Below are 22563 nucleotides of genomic sequence, written 5' to 3'. Positions count from 1 at the left end.
CCGTGGGGTCGCTAAGGGTCGGACACGACTGAGCGACTTCACTTTCACTTTTCACTTTCCACTTTCACACATTGGAGAAGGAAATGGCAACCCACTCCAGTGTTCTTGCCTGGAGAATCCCAGGGACGGGGGAGCCTGATGGGCTGCCGTCTATGGGGTCACACAGAGTCGGACACGACTGAAGTGACTTAGCAGCAGCAGCAGCAGCAATGCGCATATAGCTGTTGGTGGATACTTAATACTCAATCTTTGAAATTGGAGAAACTTTATCATTAGGTCTTACTAGTGTCATTGAGCTAACCTCCTTATAAATTGAGAACTAGTCATTTAGATTTCTGATCCTAGGCTTAGGGAAAACTAGACAAATAAGTTGCAGGCTACTGTGGAAAAAGTTTGAGAACTAGTCATTTAGATTTCTGATCCTAGGCTTAGGGAAAACTAGACAAATAAGTTGCAGGCTACTGTGGAAAAAGTTTCAGGCCGCCTTTGAGTTGATATACTGATCTGTTAAAAAAGAGGAATAAAATCTGCTCTCTCATCTGGACATCTTGTGAAGGTACCTTTAAAGACTGTGAAAAGCTATTTTTCCTTGACATTTGTTTTCCTGACCCTTGAAATTGGATCAGCCAGCTGCATTTTCTGTAAACTGCTGTCAGAAGTTTGAAAGCTGTTCCTTATCTCTCTAAACTTTCCCTTCTTTTCTGTAGGAAGATGAAGATCCTGGCAAAGGTGATCAGAGTAGATCCGTTGACCCTGGTGAAGATAATGTGACTGAGCAGACCAATCACATTATTATTCCTAGCTATGCATCATGGTTTGATTATAACTGGTGAGTGTGTGCTTGTATCTGTGAACATGGCACTGGGGAGTGGGGACACTTTCCTTGAAACAGTACCATGCTCTTCTGCTCAAGTCCTCTCATGGGTAATGCCTGTCACGCTAGATGATGGGGGACGGAAGGTTATTTTAACTTTGCAATGTGTTCTTTTAGTTGTGTTACTTAGGGATAGAAACTAGATTCTGTTGTAACTTAAAATTTTATAAACTTAAGCCTAACTCATTTGGTGTCAGTTTTAGTTCAGACAGGCAAATGCTTGCGCATCTAATTATTATAAAATACTGATGTTTATTATATGATTTTTAAACAGATTTTTAAAAAACAATTTTGTGTATATAATTTTGGCTGTGCTGCTTCTTCATTGCCATGCGGGCTTTTCTCTAGTTGCAGTGAGCAGGGGCCGCTATCTGGTTGTGGGATGCAGGCTTCTCATTTGCAGTGGCTTCTCTTGTGGTGGAGCATGGGCTCTAGGGAGCACGGGCTTCAGTACTTGTGGCACACAGGATCAGTAGTTGTACTCCCCGGATTCTAAATCATAGAGTGCAGGCTCAGTAGTTGTGGCTCAGGGGCTTAATTGCTCTTGTGAGATCTTCCTGGACCAGGGAGCCAACCCCAGTCGTCTGCATTGGGAGGTGGATTCTTTACCACTGAACCACCAGGGAAGCCCTGTGATTTTTAAATGTTATGGAAATACATAAAGAAAAACTCTGACTACCCAGTCATGGCTTTATGTTAACGGAAACAGGAGCTCTCTCACATATAAACCCTGGCATATAAAAGAGTTCAAGAAAACACCCATCTCAGCATCCTCCTTGTCATTTACCGCAACCACTGTGGCATTCTTGGAACATGGATGGAAATAAATTCAGACCTAGATATCTTGATTATTTTTGAACTGTAACTGTTTCATATCAGGCTGATTTTTGAAATTTTTTTTACTTTAAAATAAATGTACCAGAGCTCTAAATAGATGTTAGTTTCTTTAAGGTCCTTTCATTGGAAGACTGTATACTTAGTCTAGTAATGCCGCCCTCACTCTGAATCTCGTGGTCCTGCTTGGGTATTTTGCCTGCTTTCAACGGTTTTTGTGTTATTTTTAAGGATATATGTGCCTGTATATCCTTACATACATATATGTGTGTGTGTGTGTATGTGTATACATATATTTATACATACACACACATACATACGTATCTATTAAACCATCTTAAAAGAATAGGGTGGATGGTCCACTTGAGTCATACCTTCTTTTTTTCCCCAAACCAGAAGGTATGGTCTCTACTGTTGAGACTTTTCAGCATACTTTTTAAAACTTAACTCTTCATGCTGTTTCTCAATGTTATGAATAAGTGGAAGCTGAAACTGAATAAGTAAATAGCTCTACTTTGAAGGTCAGTCTTCAGTACATTTGTTATGATGATAAATGAGTTTTAAATTTGGAAGTTACATTATTGGTAATTAAAAAGATTCAGAATGGCTTGAGAAACTAGCATTTTCCTCAAGGAAATGCTAAGGAGAAAGTGATAACAGTATATAACTTTGTATGTTTTTATAGGTTCCAGAAACACTTCTATTTGCATGTCACAAAGTGTGCTGTTAGATGGACAGTAGAGGTATTAGTTATATCCCTGTTTATAGACGAGCTAACTGCGATCTCAGTTTAAGCGTTTCAGTGGCAGGGTTGATCATTGAAAGAACTTGGGCTTTCTGATTCTGGATACCACTCCTTCCACTACTTGACTCATTTAAGTACCTAAGGAATCGGCTGCCAGTACTTCAGACATAGATTTTGAAAAAGAAAGTGCTTGTGATTATATACTCTTATGTGTTTTGTTCTTGGTGAAATTGTTTTTTTGGCTTCTTCCTAAACTGTAACATAACGGAGGAGTATATTAGAACCAGTTTGTGATTACTTACAGTTACTGTTTTTATAGTAAAACCTGGAAATTCATTATACATAGATCTATGAAACATATTTGATCTTAGAAATTATCTTCCTAGATGTTTCCAGGTGATTCATTTTATTTATAGTATTTGGTAATATCAGTGTGTTGATAGAACTTTTTGAGTTTGGCTAGGACTTCCCTGGTGGCTCAGATGGTAAAGCGTCTGCCTACAATGCGGGACACCCAGGTTCGATCCCTGGGTTGGGAAGATCCTCTGGAGAAGGAAATGGCAACCCACTCCAGTACTCTTGCCTGGAAACTGCCATGGATGGAGGAGTCTGGTAGGCTACAGTCCATGGGGTCTCAAAGAGTCAGACACGACTGAAGCGACTTCACTTCACTTCATGTGAATAGAAAGACTGTAGTTTTAAGTATTAGAGGTGAGAAAGGGAAATCTTTTTTTAACTTAATAATTTATGTAACTTTTTAGTATACATTATATTTTCTTTAGGTTTATTATTATATACTGTTAATACATAGGAACTTGTGCAGGCCAATTAAATTTTGCACATAGTACTCAGTTTTTGGTTTTATCCATTTTTACTTTGAAAATTAAACAAGCTTAACTCAAATTTCAGGATTTTGCTTTTCCAAGAGTACTCTTGTTTGTCTCTCTTTTCTCTTCAGTATTCATGTGATTGAACGGCGTGCACTTCCTGAGTTTTTCAATGGAAAAAACAAATCCAAGACTCCAGAGATGTGAGTGAAATGTAAAGATGTGATCCTGATACTGATAATTATTTTAGTGGGATCAGTATATAGAAAACCTGACTATTTTGTTGTGTTTGGCCGGGGCGGCTTAAAGCACTCTTCTAAGTTAATCTTTGCTAATGTCAGAGTCACCACACTGTGTTGAATTCTAGCTCAACTTACTAGCCTTGTGGTCTGGGGACAAATTCTTTAATCCTCATCTATAATTGGAATAATAATAGATCCTACTTTATAGAGAGATTGTGAGGATTATATGTGTTACCACACAGAAAGTGCTTAGACCTAAGGCTGGCACACAATAAATTCTAGGTATCGTGTGGTGTAGTTAGGGAGACAGCCTGAGTAACCAAGTGTTATTTGCAGATTTTGCAGGTAGCTAAGGATTTATCGATTCATCTCTGTGACCAAGGTTATGCTTGTTTTACTTCACATTAACTTCATCACATTACTTTATTGTACTTACTGTTGTTACGTGTTAGTAGACAGTTGTTTTGTGTTTTAGGGATTCTTATCCCGAGTTGCATGCATGACTGTTAATAGTCAGTACAATATCACTCTGATTTATTGGCCTGTTGTCTTAACTTTTTGGTATATTTGCCAGAGGAATGTGAAACTACTTTGCTCTATGAGTTACTGTTTTTGAAAGGATGTGTGTTCACCTTACGAATTTGGCCATTACTTTTTTAGATACTTGGCCTATCGAAATTTTATGATTGACACATACCGCCTAAATCCCCAAGAATATTTAACCAGCACTGCTTGTCGAAGGAACTTAACTGGAGATGTGTGTGCTGTGATGAGGTAAAAATGTCTGGACTTTTTCTCAGATATCTCACTGCAGATGGTTACTGGTACTTCGCTAATGTTCGGCTGATTAAACTGGATGTTTTCTTGGTTAATAAAATACCTAAAGCAGCATCTTTTTTTTTAATTCACATTTTACATCTTTTAATCATAAACTGACCATAGATAGAGAGTGGGTTAGGGTGGGGAGTGAGTAAGCTCTGTGCCCTAAATCTGTCTAAAAAAAAGATTTTAAAAAGTAGATTTCCATTTGTGAGTTTGGTTTATGTGTGAGTTCTTTCACCGTGGACCTGTATAGGCATTTGTTCTCATTTCTGTGGTTGAAATGATTAGGCTTTCTACTTGGTTTAGGGGTGCTATATTATTAACATTATTTTGAGTTTGTAGAGATTGTTCCTCAAACCAAAACTGTCGGTTACTTTGTGAAGGTTCATAACCTGAAAAGAACGTGTTTACTTGTTTTTTTGGTTTGTTTTTTTAATGAAATTTGGATGGTTATGAAGATGGTGAGGTACATTCTCTAGATTTTAACTTTCAGATATTTATCCTTCAGGGTTCATGCCTTTTTAGAACAGTGGGGGCTTGTTAATTACCAAGTGGATCCAGAAAGTCGACCCATGGCAATGGGACCACCTCCAACTCCTCATTTCAATGTGTTAGCTGATACCCCCTCGGGGCTTGTTCCTCTACATCTTCGGTCACCTCAGGTAAATTAATACCACCTATTCTTCAGGTCTGGTAGTTCAGATGGTAAAGAATCTGCCTGCATTGCAGGAGAACAGGGTTTGATCCCTGGGTCCGGAAGATTCTCTGAAGAAGGAAATGGCCACCCACTCTAGTATTCTTGCCTGAAGAATCTCATGGACAGAGGAGCCTAGTGGGCCAAAATCCATGGGGTCGCAAAGAGTCGGACATGACTGAGTGACTAACGGTTTCAGTGTCCATTCTTCAGGTTTGGTAATGACAGACAGCCATTTCTAGTGTCTGTATTCAGGAGTACTGTCATAGTCGTATAATTGTGCTGCCTCTTAGCTGGTAGGTTGTGTTTGCTTTATCTGTTGTAAATGTTTGAGTCCATAGGAGTGTTGTATGTTTTAAGATAATGCTCTTTCCTTAATCTCAAGAGTCTGTGCTTTATCTTATCATGTTACAGATTTACTTTCATAACTCATGACTCCTTTATCACCTCTGCCATCAAAGACAGTAATCAAGAAGCAGACTGTTTAAATTGTTTAGAACTTCTCCCCTTTCCTTAACATTTGGAAAGTAGACATTCATGCACACGTTCTTGAAAAGATTATTATGTCAATCGGATTGTGTGTATCATTCTATTGGAATAACACAAAGGAAACTTATAAATTGCTCCCACTGAAACATTAAAGAAAATTTGTCTGTTGTCTGTATGACTTAAGAGAGGCAAAAAAAGTTTCTTATATGTTGAAATTTTGTTAGTTTAGCATAAGGTGTTTGTTTTTTGTTTTCTGTAGAATCTCCACCAGGAGTAATTTAAGTGCCAGTATTAAACAACCTTAAAAACTTCTGTCCCCTTGACTTTGTAGAGGTTAGTACAGCCATTTATCGTTTATTTGACTCATAGATTCCTGCTGCTCAGCAGATGTTAAATTTTCCTGAGAAGAACAAGGAAAAACCACTTGATTTGCAGAACTTTGGTCTTCGTACTGACATCTACTCCAAGAAAACCTTAGCAAAGGTAAGGATTTTTTGATAGGGACATATGGACTACAATCTAGCATATCCTAATTGTCCTTGTTACTTCTAAGAAGCAGCATTTTCTGTAAGAAACTTGATTTACTTTCTGTAGGATAAGGAGGTGTGATTTCTTCATAAATCTGATGGCATTTTATAGAAGTTACTATGTGATGTGGTTAGAAGATAGGTATATAAAAATAACTTTGATTAATATGTTAAAGAAAATGAGGAGAAAATGGAGAATTTCAACAGAGAATGTGAATATATAAAAAGAATCAAATACGTATTGAACACTTAAAACTGTACCTGAAATTAACCCATTGGATGGATTTAACAGAAGACTGGAGACAGCCGAAGACAGGATAGATATATCGACACACTAAGAGAATAAAATATGGTTGAAATTGAGGGGAAAAGACAAAGAGAAAAGAATGCAAGAGACACATGAGGTACAGTCAGAAGAATGATTCATTTATCATTAATAGAGACCCATAAGGGGAGAGATAATGGCGCAGAACTGATATTTGAAACTGTAAGGGTTAAAAATTTTCCATAACTAATGAAAAAATAACAATGCCCAGAATAAGAGATTGAATACAGAGAAAAGCATACTTGGGCATTTGATGTTTAAACTCTTAAAGCTGATGTGTTAAAGCAATCAAGGAGAGTGGGGGTAGAGGTGGGCACATTAAAGTCAGTGGCACAATGGTAAAACTGATGTCTGCCTTTTCACCAGAAATGATAGGAGCCAGAGGACAACGTAAAAATATTTTTAAATGCTGAAAGGGAAACTATCACTCTGAAATTCTGTATTCAATAGAAATACCTTTCAAAATTGAAAGTAAAGACCTTCACAGACATTCAAAAGGTAGAAGTAGCCCAAGGTGTAGGAAAGCTGAAGGAAATTCTTTAAGTTGAAGGGTAGTGATTCCAAGTGGAAGCACATGATGGTTAGGAAGAAATAAAGACCATAGGAACAGTACATTGAATTGCACATTAATGGTTTTAATGTTTTAATTGAGTAGCAGAGATTGTCAAATTAGATGAAAAATCGAGAACATGTATTGTCTGAGACATTCAAAATATAAAGATACAGACTAAATGAAAATGAATGGGAAAGACATATCTTCTAAACAAAAGAAAGCCAAAATCACTATATTAATATTTATAAACATTGACATCAAAACAAGTTGTTTTATCAGAATTAGAGGCATCTCTTAATGATAAAAGTATTAATCAAGAGGACACACGTTCACTTGTAAGTTATCAAATATTCTCATGAAAAAAGTGATTTGCAGTTTAGGGAGTCACTTGGAGATTTTATTAATCAAGAGATGTTAAATATGAGATAATATGAACCTGTTGCAATTGGAGTAAAGTATCTGCCAGAGTGCCTTATGTATAGTACAGTTTGTACTTAAATCTTGGATGAAGTACAGCCTTCAAGGTATACCAAAGATTGTTTTATGTTTTAATATTTTAGTGCATCCATAGTATGCATTAATATGCTATGCTGTTGTCGATTCAAAAGGTATTTTTAAATATCAAAGTAGTAGAAATAGGTAGTGTAAGTGATCCATGTCTAAGTAGTCCATGAGTTCTTGGTAGACAGCAAGAAATCTTTGAAATAAAACAGCCTTTCTCTTGGAAGTTTAAGTTCCTTTCATGTTGTATTCCTGTTATTCAGGGACTTATTTTGGTGGTTTGCAGAAAATAGTCCCTGGAACTTAGAAAGGAGCTCTGATGAGCTCCATATTCAGCCTTTAGGAATGAGTTAAATAGTTTCTGAATTTTTTTCTTTAGAGTAAAGGTGCTAGTGCTGGAAGAGAATGGACTGAGCAGGAGACTCTTCTACTGTTGGAGGTAAGCACATTAATGGTGGAGTCCCTTTATTCTTACGAGATGGGTGCTAAGTTTCTGTGCCTAGCATTTTAAATATACCTTTGAAATTTATCCTAAAAATATTAAATCCATGCAGTGAGTTTTAATAGAATATTCTTGGGCTGTTAAAGTTTGTATATCACACTAGAGGTAACGTGCTGGCTGTCAGTAGGGGAGATCAAGCTTGAATACGTGTTATTTTGGCACGGTTGAGTTTTTATATTTTAAATCTGTTACCAACAAATATTGGAACTTTGTCAAGGGAGTCTAGATTTCTAACTCTTCCTCCATAATTAGAAGATCTAGCAACTCTGGACCCTCGTTCTCACACAGCAGTAATTATCTCCTTGGCCTTGGGTAGCTGATGTTCCTTTGAATTGGGGCATTTCTTTATATCCAGTTTTTCTTAACTTAGACCATGTCAGTCATTGTAGATTAATTCCCGAGAGTTTCTATGCATTTGAGCATAAAACCTCTGTATCTCCCAAAAGGATTTCAGAAAAGGGGCTAAAAATAATCTACCATTGAAAAAACTACCTTGTGAATGAAAGGTGAAGACCTTGATGAATCCGTGATTATACACAGTATCTCTGTCCATCAGCACGTTGCTTTTTTCAGTTTCCTTATGTCTTTGGAGATTCTTGCAGATCTCATAATTGTACTCTGAAGGGTAGGAAAAAGAGAATCTTTGGGTTCATATTTATCAACCATTTTCAGAGGAGAACTGTTTGTCTTCAGTTCAGTTGCTCAGTCATGTCCGACTCTTTCCGACCCCATCAACCACAGCACGCCAGGCCTCCCTGTCCATCACCAACTCCCGGAGTTTACCCAAACTCATGTCCATTGAGTTGGTGATGCCATCCAACCATCTCATCCTCTGTCGTCCCCTTCTCCTCCTGCCCTCAGGGTCTTTTCCCAGCATCAGGGTCTTTTCAGATGAGTCAGCTCTTCGTATGAGGTGGCCAAAGTATTGGAGTTTCAGCTTCAACATCAGTCCTTCCAATGAACCCCCAGGACTGATCTCCTTTAGGATGGACTGGTTGGATCTCCTTACAATTCATGGGACTCTCAAGAGCCTTCTCCAACACCACAGTTCACAAGCATCAATTCTTCAGTGCTCAGCTTTCTTTGTGGTCCAGCTCTCACATCCATACATGACTTCTGGAAAAACCATAGCTTTGACTACGTGGACCTGGATTTTCATAATTTGCTTTATATTGTTTTAGTTTGTTAGACAAGTGTGTTACCACCTGGATATGTAGTTAGAAGCAGGAGAAATATCTTAATGGCTTTTTCAGATAATTAGTATTCTTTGATAAAGGCGTCTGCCCTGCCCCACCCCCCTTTTTTTAAAAAACATGCTGAAGGTTTGTGGAAATCTTGCCTTAAGCAAGTCTGTTGGTGCCATTTTTCCAACAGTATTTGTTCACCTTGTGTCTGTGTCACGTTTTGGAAATTCTCAGAATGTTTTAAACTTTTTATTGTTAATTACATTTTTTTTCCAGTGATCTGTGGTCTTAGATGTTACTGTTTCAAAAAGATCATTCACTGAGGGCTCAGATGATGGTAATGGGCTTCCCTGATAGCTCAGCTGGTGAAGAATCCACCTGCAATGCAGGAGACCCAGGTTTGATTCCTGGGTAAGGAAGATGCTCTGGAGAAGGGATAAGGTTACCCACTCGTTTTCTTGGGCTTCCCTCGTGCCTCAGCTGGTAAAGAATTCTCCTGCTGGGTTGAATCCCTAGGTTGGGAAGATCCCCTGGAAAAGAGGACAGCTACCACTCCAGTATTCTGGCCTGGAGAATTCCGTGGACTGTATATAGTTCATGGGGTTGCAGAGAGTCGGACGTGACTGAGCAACTTTTACTTTCAGGTGATAGCTTGCATTTTTTAGTAGCAAAGTTTTTTTTTTTTTTAATTAAATAATTTATTTATTTTTATCTGTTCTGGGTCATTATTGCTGTGCGGGCTTTTCTCTAGTTGCGGCAAGTGGGGGCTACTTTTCATCGCAGTGTTTTAGCTTCTCATTCCAGTGACTTCTCTTGTTGTGGAGCATGGTCTCTATGTTGCCAGGGCTTCGGTAGTTGCAGCTCCTGGGCTCAGTAGTTGCAGTTCCCAGGCTCTAGCGCACAGGCTTAATAGTTGGGGAGCATGCGCTCAAGTTGCTCCTTGGCATGTGGGACCTTCCCAGACAAGGTATCAAATCCATGTCTCCTGCATTGGCAGGTGGATTCTTTACCACTGAGCTACCAAGGAAGCACTAGCAACAAAGTATTTTAAAATGAAAGTACGTGCTTTTTATTTTTTTTTTTAAGACATAAAGCTATTGCAAACTTAATAGACTACAGCATAGTACAAATTTTATATGCACTGTAAAAGCCAGCATATCTGTGTGACTCTCCTTATTGCAATCCTCACTTTTTCACAGTGGTCCAGAATTGAAACTGCAGCATCTCCAAGGTATGCTTGTACAGTGTCACATTAAACCTTCACCAGTGGTAGTTTCTTAAAGGTTCAGTTCAGTTCAGTTGCTCAGTCGTGTCCGACTCTCCGCAACCGCATGAATCACAACACGCCAGGCCTCCCTGTCCATCACCAAGTCCTGAAGTTCACTCAAACTCATGTCTACAGAGTAGGTGATGCCATCCAGCCATCTCATTCTCTGTTGTCCCCTTCTCCTCCCGCCCCCAACCTTTCCCAGCATCAGAGTCTTTTCCAGTGAGTCAACTCGTCGCATGAGGTGGCCAAAGTATTGGAGTTTCAGCTTCAGCATCAGTCCTTCCAATGAACCCAGGATTGATCTCCTTTAGAATGGACTGGTTGGATCTCCTTGCAGTCCAAGGGACTCTCAAGAGTCTTCTCCAGCACCACAGTTCAAAAGCATCAATTCTTCGGCGATCAGCTTTCTTCACAGTCCAACTCTCACATCCATACATGACCACGGGAAAAACCATAGCTTTGACTAGACGGACCTTTGTTGGCAAAGTAATGTCTCTGCTTTTTAATATGCTATCTAGGTTGGTCATAACTTTCCTTCCAAGGAGTAAGCGTCTTTTAATTTCATGGCTGCAATCAGCATCTGCAGTGATTTTGGAGCCCAAAAAAATAAAGTCTGACACTGTTTCCACTGTTTTTCCATCTATTTCCCATGAAGTGATGGGACCAGATGCCATGATCTTTGTTTTCTGAATATTGAGCTTCAAGCCAACCTTTTCACTCTCCACTTTCACTTTCATCAAGAGGCTTTTGAGTTCCTCTTCACTTTCTGCCATAAGGGTGGTGTCATCAGCATATCTGAGGTTATTGATATTTCTCCCGGCAATCTTGATTCCAGCTTGTGCTTCTTCCAGCCCAGCGTTCCTCATGGTGTACTCTGCATAGAAGTTAAATAAGCAAGGTGACAATATACAACCTTGACGTACTCCTTTTCCTATTTGCAACCAGTCTGTTGTTCCATGTACAGTTCTGACTGTTGCTTCCTGACCTGCATACAGGTTTCTCAAGAGACGGGTCAGGTGGTCTGGTATTCCCATTTCTTTCAGAATGTTAGTTGCTGTGAAATCTGTTGATCTCTCTTGTTGGACTAGTAACGGATCTTATACCCATGTATGATTACATAGTGTCTTTCATTGATAAGTTGGAAAATAACTGGTTTTCTGATTTATGCAGATCTTCCAAATGTTGATGCAGTTCATTATACAATATCAAAAAATGCAAATTGATAATATTGGTACCAGTCTCATTGCTGCTTTGGCTGCTAAGTCGCTTCAGTTGTGTCCGACTCTGTGCAACGCCAGAGACGGCAGCCCACCAGGCTTGCCCGTCCCTGGGATTCTCCAGTCAAGAACACTGGAGTGGGTTGCCATTTCCTTCTCCAGTACATGGAAGTGAAAAGTGAAAGTCAAGTCGCTCAGTCGTGTCCAACTCTTAGCGACCGCATGGACTGAAGCCTACCAGGCTCCTCCATCCATGGGATTTTCCAGGCAAGAGTACTAGAGTGGGTTGCCATTGCCTTCTCCGATCTCATTAGGAAGTCTTTTAGAGAGTAGAACAAGCTTTCATGGCAGATGCATGATTTTCAGAATTGTAATTTTTCACTTAATTGTTGGCAACAGACAGTATCAGTTGTTTTCCTTGGAGTGATAATTTTGAGAATCATTGTTTATTTTTGAGAACATCTGTGTCTGTAAAACTGTGGTATCTTAGCAATTCGTTCTAGTGACAGTGATACTTGGAGAAGAGTGGCTACTTGAACTTGAAACTCAATCACACAAGTGCTTTTCCTTTAGATAGTTACCATGCTTCGAGAGTTTGTAGTCTTCCTGTTTACCTGGCATTTCATAACACCAAATATTGAAAACACATGGGCTAAGATAATTCAATAAAAATCATTTTTACTATTTCATCCAGGAAACGTTTAAGTAACGTTGGCTTATTTGGTTTCTCCAAGTATGTGGTAATGAGGAATTAAATGACCCCTCAGACATCTGCCTTGATTCATACCAAGGGGCCAGTGGTCCCCCCCCCCCATTGCTTTATACCATTGTGCACATGTTGGCATAACGAGTAAGATAGTAATGTCCCTGTGTTATTATTTTGCTCTCTCAGTTTCTGTGAAGGGGTCTGGTGCTCTGTGAGTTTCCAGACCACACTTAGGGATCCTTTGGGCCTGGTGGTGTCGCAGGTATCTGTTTTGCTCTAATTTGATTTTATGAATTGTTCCAACAGTCATGGTTCATGAAAAATTTTAATGGTGTATTAACTCTTTCTTTTTCATTTTTACCACCCTCTTCTTTCCTTATTCTCTCTTCTTAGCCTGTCTTTCTCTGTGTCTGTCTATATTCAAAAAGATTTGTTCCTTTTGCATTTTTACCACTGTTTTCATTTGTTCTTGTCTGTCCTTTCAGTGTCATTGGTATGCAGAGAGCTTCTTTCCTGAACTCCTTTTTCTTTAATTCAGGGCTGTCTTGTCTAGTCATGCCTGCTTGTGGGTATTGATTTTACAGTTCTCAGTCCTTGTGGGGAAATGTATGGGAAATGCTTTTGTGTTGCTCATATAGAGTCTGTGGGCTCTGGGGAGAGATGCAGTTGTGCAGTACTGCCTGAAACAGCATTCTCCTGTCAGTTCTTTTCCTTGCTGCCCATTTATGCTCAAGAGTTTTCTTCTTTGTGTCCAACTCTTTGTAACCCCATGGTCTGCAGCACACCAGACCTCCCTGTCCCTCATTATCTCCCGGAGTTTGCCCAAGTTCATGTCAATTGCATTGGTAATACCATCCAGCCATCTGGTCTTCTGATGCCCTTTTCTCCTTCTGCCCTCAATTTTTCACAGTATTGGGGACTTTTCCTTTGAGTCAGCTGTTCATATCAGATGACCAAAATACCGGAGCTTCAGCGTCAGTCCTCCCAACGAGTATTCAGGGTTGATTTCCCGTAGATTGACTGGTTAAAATTAGTGGATAGTAAATAAAGAGTGAGGTCAGAATGGCTGAGCTATTGTTTATCGTGAACATATATCCCAGAAAGCCACTTGTCTCCACACAATAGTGTTTTCTCTCCTGCAGCTGGAGACTTTGCAACCAGTTTATTTTCCTTTTAAACATGCAGTTGAACCAACAGATGTCTGCATTTATACAGAGAAATGTAGAAGTCTTCCCAACAGCATTGTTGACCATTCACGCTTTCTGTTTTTATCGTTTATTTATCTATAATTAATAGCTTAAGAACATGAAGTCAGAGGAAAATTTTTTAATCGATTTATAACCAAAAACTTCGTCAATTTCACCCTGATAAATACGTCTGGAAGACTTGTTGGAGTTTATTGTTGTCCACTCTCCTTCCCCCAAATCATACCATTTTATCAGACAAGCATATCACATAGGCTACTTACTAGGTATCTTTCTGTGTCATTTTATGCTACACTTCAGTTTCCAGTTGTCTTGAAGAAAGGCCTTTTTTAATATTATGGGGTGTTGTTTGTTTTTGTCTACACTCCTTGTCTTTCAGGATCTCATTGACCAGGGAGCACACCTTTGCCCCTCTCAGTAGAGTCCTAACCACTGTACTGCCAGGGAATTCCCCAGATTTTTTCTTTTTTCTTTTAATGCCTAGAGGCATGGAAAAGTAAGATTCCTCTCCTAATTTAATTTGGCTGCCTGTGATTAAATTTAGCACATTTTATTTGATACTATGTTTTAGGCACTGTGGCAGACAGATTGAGATGACTAGCCCATAGTGTCTGCAGTTTTGCAATTCAGTTCAGTAATAGTCTACTGTGTAATAGAAACTGATTGAAACATGATTAGAGGTATGACGAGCATAAGATATACAGAGGAGTGGCTCTGTAGCTGGCCTGGGTAGATAAGATATAATGGACAGCTTCCTGGAGTAGGGTGCTGGTATTGGTTCTGGTCCATGATATTTCTAGTACAGAACAAACTGTACATACACACAATACTTAGGATGTGGGATCTGGGTATTCCCAGAACATTAAAGAATATGATGGTGAGGTAGAATAATTAGCAGATCCCTGTCGTGTTTGACCTTAATTCCATAACATAATGATGAGAACTGAAATAGTTTTAAGCAGGCAATAGTTTGTGTCATACATCCAGCAACAGGAAGAAGGTTGAATTTAAGGGTAGAGACAGGCAATTCTAAGAATCCAAGTAAGCAGTGGTGAAGACCCCAGTGATGACAGGAGGAGGTGTTGTGTAGTATAAAATGTCTGCTAATAACTTTTTTCTATGTGTCACCCTTTTCCTTCCTGGAGGTCTGTCACCGTGTTGTTTTGAAAACATCTCTTCATTCTGCCTCTCTAATGTTTCTATCGGTGCTCAGGCTCAGAACTTCACTGTTTCTCAGGCTTGTGCTTTTCTGGATGCTGACTGTGACTTGAATTCTGCATGTCAGTTCCTTAGCTTTATTCTGGGAAAAAAGCTTCCTGAACTTTCTTTCTTTTCTCTGGCTAAAGGAAAATGAACAATGAAAAAAGCTTAAAAGTAACTCATCTGAAAAGGTTATGCTGAAAAGTATCAAGACAATCTCTCCTGAAGTTTGCTCAGACATGTCCTTTGAGTTGGTAATGCCAGCTAACTATCTCATCCTTTGTCGTTCCCTTCTCCTCCTGCCCTCAGTCTTTCCCAGCATCAGGATCTTTTCCAGTGAGTCGGCTGTCATATCAGGTGGCCAGAATATTGAAGCTTCAGCTTCTGTCTGTCCAGTGAATATTCAGGGTTTATTTCTTTTAGGATTGACTGGTTTGATCTCTGTACAGTCCAAGGGACTCTCAGGAATCTTCTCTAGCACCATAATTCTTTGTAATATACATGCCTTTTATTTGTTTCTCTTGACTGAGAATTTAACATAATAAGGGAATCAATCAGATCTACCTGCTATGAACAGTATAACTATTTTCATTACTGTTTTTAATTTAAAGCCCATCTAAAGAACAGTCGCAGGTTTCTGATGTCATTAAGTATTACTTCTTTGTCACCTGATATTAAAGCTCCTGTTTTTTTCCATCACAGGCTCTGGAGATGTATAAGGATGATTGGAACAAAGTGTCAGAGCATGTTGGAAGTCGCACTCAGGATGAATGCATCCTCCACTTCTTGAGGCTTCCCATTGAGGACCCGTACCTTGAGAATTCTGATGCTTCCCTGGGGCCCCTGGCCTACCAACCTGTCCCCTTCAGTCAGTCAGGAAACCCAGTCATGAGCACTGTTGCTTTTTTGGCATCTGTGGTGGATCCTCGTGTGGCGTCTGCTGCAGCCAAAGCAGCTTTGGGTATGGACTTTCTTAAGCTGTCTCGCGAGCATAACCATTTCAGATCATGGCTTCATGCTTTCTTTCATGATAGTTTTATCTCTGATATAGGTGTTATCAGCTGTTACACTCATTGCAGTTTTATGTGTTACCCCTTAAGGATAGTAGATTATGTTTTTTAAATAAAGCAGTTAACATACAACATTTTTCAAACTAGGAGCATTTTTTAAGAATTTAGAGGGTCAAAACAGTGGTTTTTAATGGTATTTTGTGATTCATATGGATTTTGATATAATTGGCAAAAAGAGTTATTTAACATTCTTGGGTTGCATGAATTCTAATTAGAACTTTCTCACACTATAGAATTCTTTCTTGACTTTCTGATTGTTTCATCCTTACTGTTTTCTTGATTAAAATCCAAACAGCAGAGTTAGATGAAATTTGGACAGCAGTTTTGATTGTTACTGAAAGATATTTAAAGATCATAATCTCTTGTTTATATAGTAAGACTGTGACACGTAAGGTAAGACATAAGAGTCATGGAATTGCATTACTGTACACGCTTATTGACTTTGGCCTTCTTGATTTCCTGGGATAGATCAGATTGAGTCTCGAGAAAGGTTACTAGGTTATACACGACACACTAGTATTGTGTCAGATTTCCCAGTTTACACTGAAGCAAATATTCATGCGTCACCAGATCACTGTTCCATTTTTTTTCTTACACAGAGGAGTTTTCTCGGGTCAGGGAGGAGGTGCCCCTGGAATTGGTGGAGGCTCATGTCAAGAAAGTTCAGGAAGCAGCCCGAGCCTCTGGGAAGGTGGATCCCACCTACGGCCTGGAGAGCAGCTGCATTGCAGGCACGGGGCCAGATGAGCCAGAGAAACTGGGTGAGTCCCTGCTGCCCCCAAGGACACGGTTAATAATGGTTGTGTTTTCCTGTCAGCTAGAATAATTGGGTTCACTTGCACTTAAAAGTGAATACAATGATCAGTACAAACGTAGGTCTTAAAAAAATTTATGTATGACTTTTTAAATCTCTTCCTTTTGTGATAGAATTTTTAAAAATTGTCTCCTAACTGTTAATAAATCACAGTTGTGAGGTATCTGATGCCTGTTTTTAAATTTAGGTTTTGAGCGTGTAGACCTAGGAATTCCAAACGGACTTTCGTGGTTGTTTTAATTTATATGTTGCTGAGTAGATTGTTGTTTTGGGTTATTTTTAAATTGAAATAAAATTCATGTGAAATTCTTCATTTTATTCACTTTAAATGTATATTATTCAGTGGCTTCTAGTAAATTCTCTGTGTTGTGCATTCACCACCACTATCTAATTCCAGGACATTTTCCTCACCCCAGAAGAAATCCCATATCAATTAAGCGGTGACTTCCCATTCTTTCTCTCCTTAACTCTGGTAACCGTTACTCTGCTCTCTGTCTCTATGGATTTGCCTTTTCTGGACATTTCTTATAAATGGAATCATGCTGTTGTGGCCTTTTGTGTCTGACTTCTTTCATGTACTGTAATGCTTTCGAAGTTCATTCATGTTGTAGTGTGATTCAGTGCTTCATGTCTTTCTGTGCTTGATCATGCACTTGGGTGGATATGGCACATTTCACTAATCCATTAATCAGTTCATGGCTATTTGGTTTGTTTGTGCTTTTTATTCATTTGAGTAATGATGTTATGAACATTCATGTACATAATATTTTCTGCTTCTTGGGTACCTGGGAGTGGAATTGCTGAATCTTGTGAGAATTGTGTAGTTAACTTTTGGGACACTACCCAGTTGTTTGCACAGTGGTTTTACCTTTTTATTTTTTTTCACTAGCAATGTATAAAGTTTCTGATTTCTTCACATTCTCACATAAATACTCGTTGTAGTTTTCTGAGCACCCTCCATACTGTTTTCTGAAGTGGCTATACTTAAAATGTTTTTTGACTACTGATTCAAAATCTGTTTGCTTGCTATAGGAAATTATTCTCTTTCTTTTTGGGACAGTTTTGGTAGTGTGTGTTTTTGTAGGAACTTTTAAGATTATCTAGTTTGTTTGCCATGCATGCAAAAAAAAAAAAATAATCATAAAACCAGAAGTAGAAACAACTCAGATGTCCATCAATTGAATGGATAAGCAAAATGTGGTATTCAGTGGAATATTATTGGACCGTAAAATGGAATGAAGTATTAACATATTCTGCATTGTGGAGGTACCTTATAAACATTATGGTAGGTGAAAGAGCCAGTGAAAAGAGACAGTATATTATGTAATTGCAATTATATGAAATGTTCCAAATAGGTCAATATGTGGAGACAGATGGGGCTTCCCTGGTGGCTCAGTGGTTAAGAAGGAGACATGGGTTTGATCCCTTGGACCAGAAGATTCCCTGGAGAAGGAAATGGCAACCCACTTCTCAAAATAGAAGTGTTCCTATTCTCACACTAAAGTAAAAATCCTGTTTTATATACAGTTATCAGTTGTGTATTTCCAATGTTTTTTATATTGTTCATTAATTTTTTCATTCATTGTGAAACAATTTCTGATTAATAACTCAAGCTAAATATTTATTGCTGTCATCTTTCCTGATAGTTCTGTCATTGTCATAGTTATATGAAATTTATATAATCTGTGCAGCTGCAGTAGCTTTCTTTTGTCTTTTTTATTTATTCTTACAGAATAAAGATAATATGAAGTTAAAATTGTCAGCCAGTACTCCATAGATGATACCGTTTGAACTCCTGGTGCTCTGTTCTAGGTGGTTTGAGTAGATGCTAGTAAAGTTTCTTCTAGCCTAGAATCTCACGGTTTCCGTGAGTTACCATAGGATCTACTACCCCTCTTGTTTCCTCTGCTTTCTTTAAAGTATCAATTTAGCAGCTTTATTTTGCAAATATGAAAACACTTTCAGATTCATGAAACCTCTCACTCCAGCCCTAAGAACACATTATTGACCTAACTGTTATTAATATTGGTTACTAATCCGGAGTACCAAGGCTTTGAATTAAAAAGTAATTTACAGTATCCACAGTATTTCTGACTTTGAAAATACACTATTTTCTTTTCTCTTAGATGAAGACAGAAATTAGCCAGCCAGGCCACGACTCTGTTGCTTTTTATTGATTCTTTACCATGTGGCAGTGCCCAGTTCAGGCCAGGAAAACCTGGGTCTATTGAATGCCTGGGAAAGGTCTTACTTTGCTCAACTTTTTTGTGTGTGTTTTTGGTTCATTTGTAGGGTCTTTTGGTTCCCTGTGGTCATGGAGTTGAAAAGGGTTGGCAGAGCCTTCTTATTTGATTCAAAAAGTGTTTCTGTACTTTGTGGTATCTGAGACATGCTTTTACATATAAATCTGTTTAAAATTTTTTGGTAGATAATACCATAAAGCATTAGTGGTTAAGAAACAGGTTGCAAAGTTGGCCATTTCTGGTTTAGTGGGATTTAAAAGAGGACTTCTTCCCCACACCTCCCCCCAAAATCAAGCAACCTTAGTCTTGTAAGGCTAGATTTTTCTGATTCGTTAGTGAATGTATGGTTTCTACAGTATACAAAGCTTGAATCAGACTGTTGCAGGAAGCACTGGAGACTCCACAGGGTGATTCTTTGAATGACATGAACAATAAGCTTCACTCATAGTACCTGGAGGTAGCCTTGCCAGCTAACCTTTTTGAAGTGCAGTGTGTACTCACTAGTTGCAGCAGCAGAATTTGGGTCCTTTTACCATTTAATAAGACCGTAATTCTGGGGAAGATTGAGGGCAGGAGGAGAAGGAGATGACAGAGGATGAGATGGTTGGATGGTATAACAGATTCAATGGATATGAGTTTGAGCAAACTCAGGGATATATATAGTGAAGGACAGGGAAGCCTGGTGTGCTGCAGTTCATGTGTTCGCAAAGAGTCAGACACGACTGAGTGACTGAACAACAATAGCCACCATTTAATAAGGGTTAGGGAAAGAACCAGGATAATGTGAATATTTCTAAATGAGTCATGAACAGAATTCTGTAACTAATGCTGGCCTATTACAGCTTAAGTGATTTATCTTGGGCTGTGACTAACAGAATAAATTAGGAAACAGCAAGTGGTGCTCCCTGTAGAATTGACTCAGCAAAGTTGTAGTGGGGAATCAATAGAATGCCTCCTATCTTTCTGAACCACATTCCAAGTTCAGAGAAAGAATCAAATGTACATTTAAACTTAGACTTTTTATACATAGCACACAGATCTGAAAATAGGATGGCGCAGGGTTTCCTTATCAGATAATATGCTTGGATGGTAGAATAATCATACTTTCTATTGTGATACTTAATTTGCAGTTGCACTAATATGTATTGATGATGATGAAACAATACGGGAAAAAATGTTTCCTTATGAAATGCAAGACTTTGGATTTCTCTCATTAGCCTGCTGCTGCTAAGTCACTTCAGTCGTGTCCGACTCTGTGTGACCCCATAGACGGAAGCCCAGCTAACTTTTTTTTTGTAATTTGTTTTTATTTTTGACTGCCTTGGGTCTTTATTGCTTTGCACAGGCTTTCTCTGGTTGTGGCAAGCAGGGGCTACTCTCTCCTTGCGGTGTGCACACTTCTCACTACAGTGGCTTCTCTTGTTGTGGATAGGCTCTGGGTGCACCAGCTTCAGTAGTTATAACATGGGGGCTCAGTAGTCTCTGCTCACAGGCTCTAGAGCAGAGGCTCAAATAGTTGTGGTTCATGGACTTAGTTACACCAAAGCATGTGGAATCCCTGAATCAGGGATTGAACCCCTGTCCCCTGAATTGGGAGGTGAATTCTTATCCACTGTGCCAACAGGGCAGTCCCTTATCTAACTTTTTATTGTGAATTGCAAGGGAGTATTTGCTAAAATAAAAGTTAAGATAAATGAACACTAGGTCTGGAACACCGTATTTTTCATTTATTATGATTTCTCATGAGAATTATTTAGTAAAGAAATGTCAGCTTAGGATTTTGTTCAGTTTATCCTCTTTAACACTCTAGTCTTTGATTAGTGTCTACTGATTTTTTTTTGGTATGGGTTTTTATGGGTTTTTGTTTGACCAGAGACCATTCTAGGAATAGAAAAAATGATACTGATTTTTGAGACATTTCTTATTAAACCTGAAAATATCATGAGATTTTATTTGCTTGTGGGAAAGATGGGAGAAGTTAAGATAAGAGAAATGGAAAGAAATGTTAAATATTGCTTGGAAGTCATTATAAACCAACATTTCTTTCTGAGCATCCATATTTTTCATGCATTATATAGGGTTGTTTTTTTTTCATATTTTTATTTATTTCATTGTGGTTGGCGAGTCTTAGTTGTGGCATATGGAATCTAGTTGTGGCTTGTGTGATCTAGTTCCCCTTCTAGGAATCAAACTCAGCCCCCCTGCAGTGGGAGTGCAGAGTCTAGCCCCTGGACCACCAGGGAAGTTCCTATATAGGGACTCTCTGTTTGGTCATTTGAGATTCTTTTCAGAACAACCCTTTGGAGAAAGTGGCATTGTTTTTATATAGGAGCGAAGGAACTGAGGTATTGGCAGATTACATTGGCATGCTTGTAAGAACGGACTAAAATTTGAACCTAAATATCTCTGACCCTTTCTTCTTTCCTCAACCTCTTTCCTCTGTAAACTATATAGGTATGTTTGTGTATTTTTCATTTATTAAACAGGAACCATTAAAGGCCTAATGGCTCCATTGTATGTTTTGCCTTATATAGTATGGCAAATACAATAGAAAAAGACCCAGGCCCTCCTGAACACATAGGCTCTACAGAAGGAGTCAGGCAAATATATTGGGAAGAGTTCAGTTCAGTCACTCAGTCATGTCTGACTCTTTGCGACCCCTTGGACCACAGCATACCAGGCCTCCCTGCTGCTGCTAAGTCGCTTCAGTCGTGTCCGACTCTCTGCGACCCCATAGACAGCAGCCCACCAGGCTCCCCCATCCCTGGGATTCTCCAGGCAAGAGTACTGGAGTGGGTTGCCATTTCCTTCTCCAATGCATGAAAGTGAAAAGTGAAAGGGAAGTCGCTCAGTCATGTCCGACTCTTAGCGACCCCATGGACTGCAGCCTACCAGGCCCCTCCATCCATGGGATTTTCCAGGCAAGAGTACTGGAGTGGGTTGCCATTGCCTTCTCCCCAGGCCTCCCTGTCCATCACGAACTCCTGGAGTTTACTCAGACTCACGTCCATTGAGTTAGTGATGCCATCCAGCCATCTCATCCTCTGTCGTCCCCTTCTCCACCTGCCCTCAATCTTTCCCAGCATCAGGGTCTTTTCAAATGAGTCAGCTCTTTGCATCAGGTGGCCAAAGTATTGGAGTTTCAGCTTCAGCATCAGTCCTTCCAGTAAATATTCAGGGTTGATTTCCTTTAGGATGGACTGGTTGGATCTCCTTGTGGTTCAGGGGACTCCCAAAAGTCTTCTCCAACACTGCAGTTCAAAAGCATCAATTCTTTGGCGCTCCACTTTCTTTATAGTGCAACTCTGACATCCATACATGACCACTGGGAAGAGTGGCTGTGGGTGATCCATCTGTACAGGATTAAGTGTTAAGAAACCCACAAAAAAATTCAGTCAGTGTGATTCAGTGTATGAGCCTAAAACATAAGCGTTCTTGGATGGGAGATCAATTTTAAGCTAGACTCTATGCCCTGCCCCACCCACCTTTTCACTCAGAGATAAATGAGACTGTAAATATGTTGTGTTATCATGGTGGCTCATTGTGTTCTAGGTGTCGGAGAACTGGTAAACAAATTTGTCCAAAATTTCTGCCCTGTGGACTTTTATTTTAGAGGTGGAAGATGGAATCAGAATGTATAAATTAAATGTAAATATATAGAGTGTGTTGGTTGGTACCTGGCATCATGAAAATCAGAGCAGGGACGCATCGATAAGAGT

At 39.2% G+C, this 22563-nt stretch overlaps 1 protein-coding gene across 2 annotated transcripts in view; it reads left to right on the top strand.

Annotated features, from left to right (window-relative positions):
• SMARCC1 (SWI/SNF related BAF chromatin remodeling complex subunit C1) overlaps window positions 1–22563 on the top strand; it is a 129267-nt gene that overhangs the window by 55711 nt on the left and 50993 nt on the right. For both annotated transcript variants that reach the window (XM_055413703.2, XM_055413702.2), the window contains exons 14-21: window positions 708–829; window positions 3412–3483; window positions 4183–4296; window positions 4853–5006; window positions 5897–6010; window positions 7813–7872; window positions 15420–15678; window positions 16387–16548. In XM_055413703.2, coding sequence (XP_055269678.1) covers window positions 708–829; window positions 3412–3483; window positions 4183–4296; window positions 4853–5006; window positions 5897–6010; window positions 7813–7872; window positions 15420–15678; window positions 16387–16548 — 1057 coding nt within the window. The remainder of the gene's footprint in view (window positions 1–707; window positions 830–3411; window positions 3484–4182; window positions 4297–4852; window positions 5007–5896; window positions 6011–7812; window positions 7873–15419; window positions 15679–16386; window positions 16549–22563) is intronic.

This window comes from Moschus berezovskii, chromosome 24 (genome assembly GCF_049115385.1).
Source record: "Moschus berezovskii isolate FMDL1 chromosome 24, NW_MosBer_1.0, whole genome shotgun sequence".
NCBI classification, from domain to species: domain Eukaryota; kingdom Metazoa; phylum Chordata; class Mammalia; order Artiodactyla; family Moschidae; genus Moschus; species Moschus berezovskii.
The sequence above is the reverse complement of the archived record's forward strand: the minus strand, read 5'-3'. Positions and strand labels throughout refer to the sequence as shown.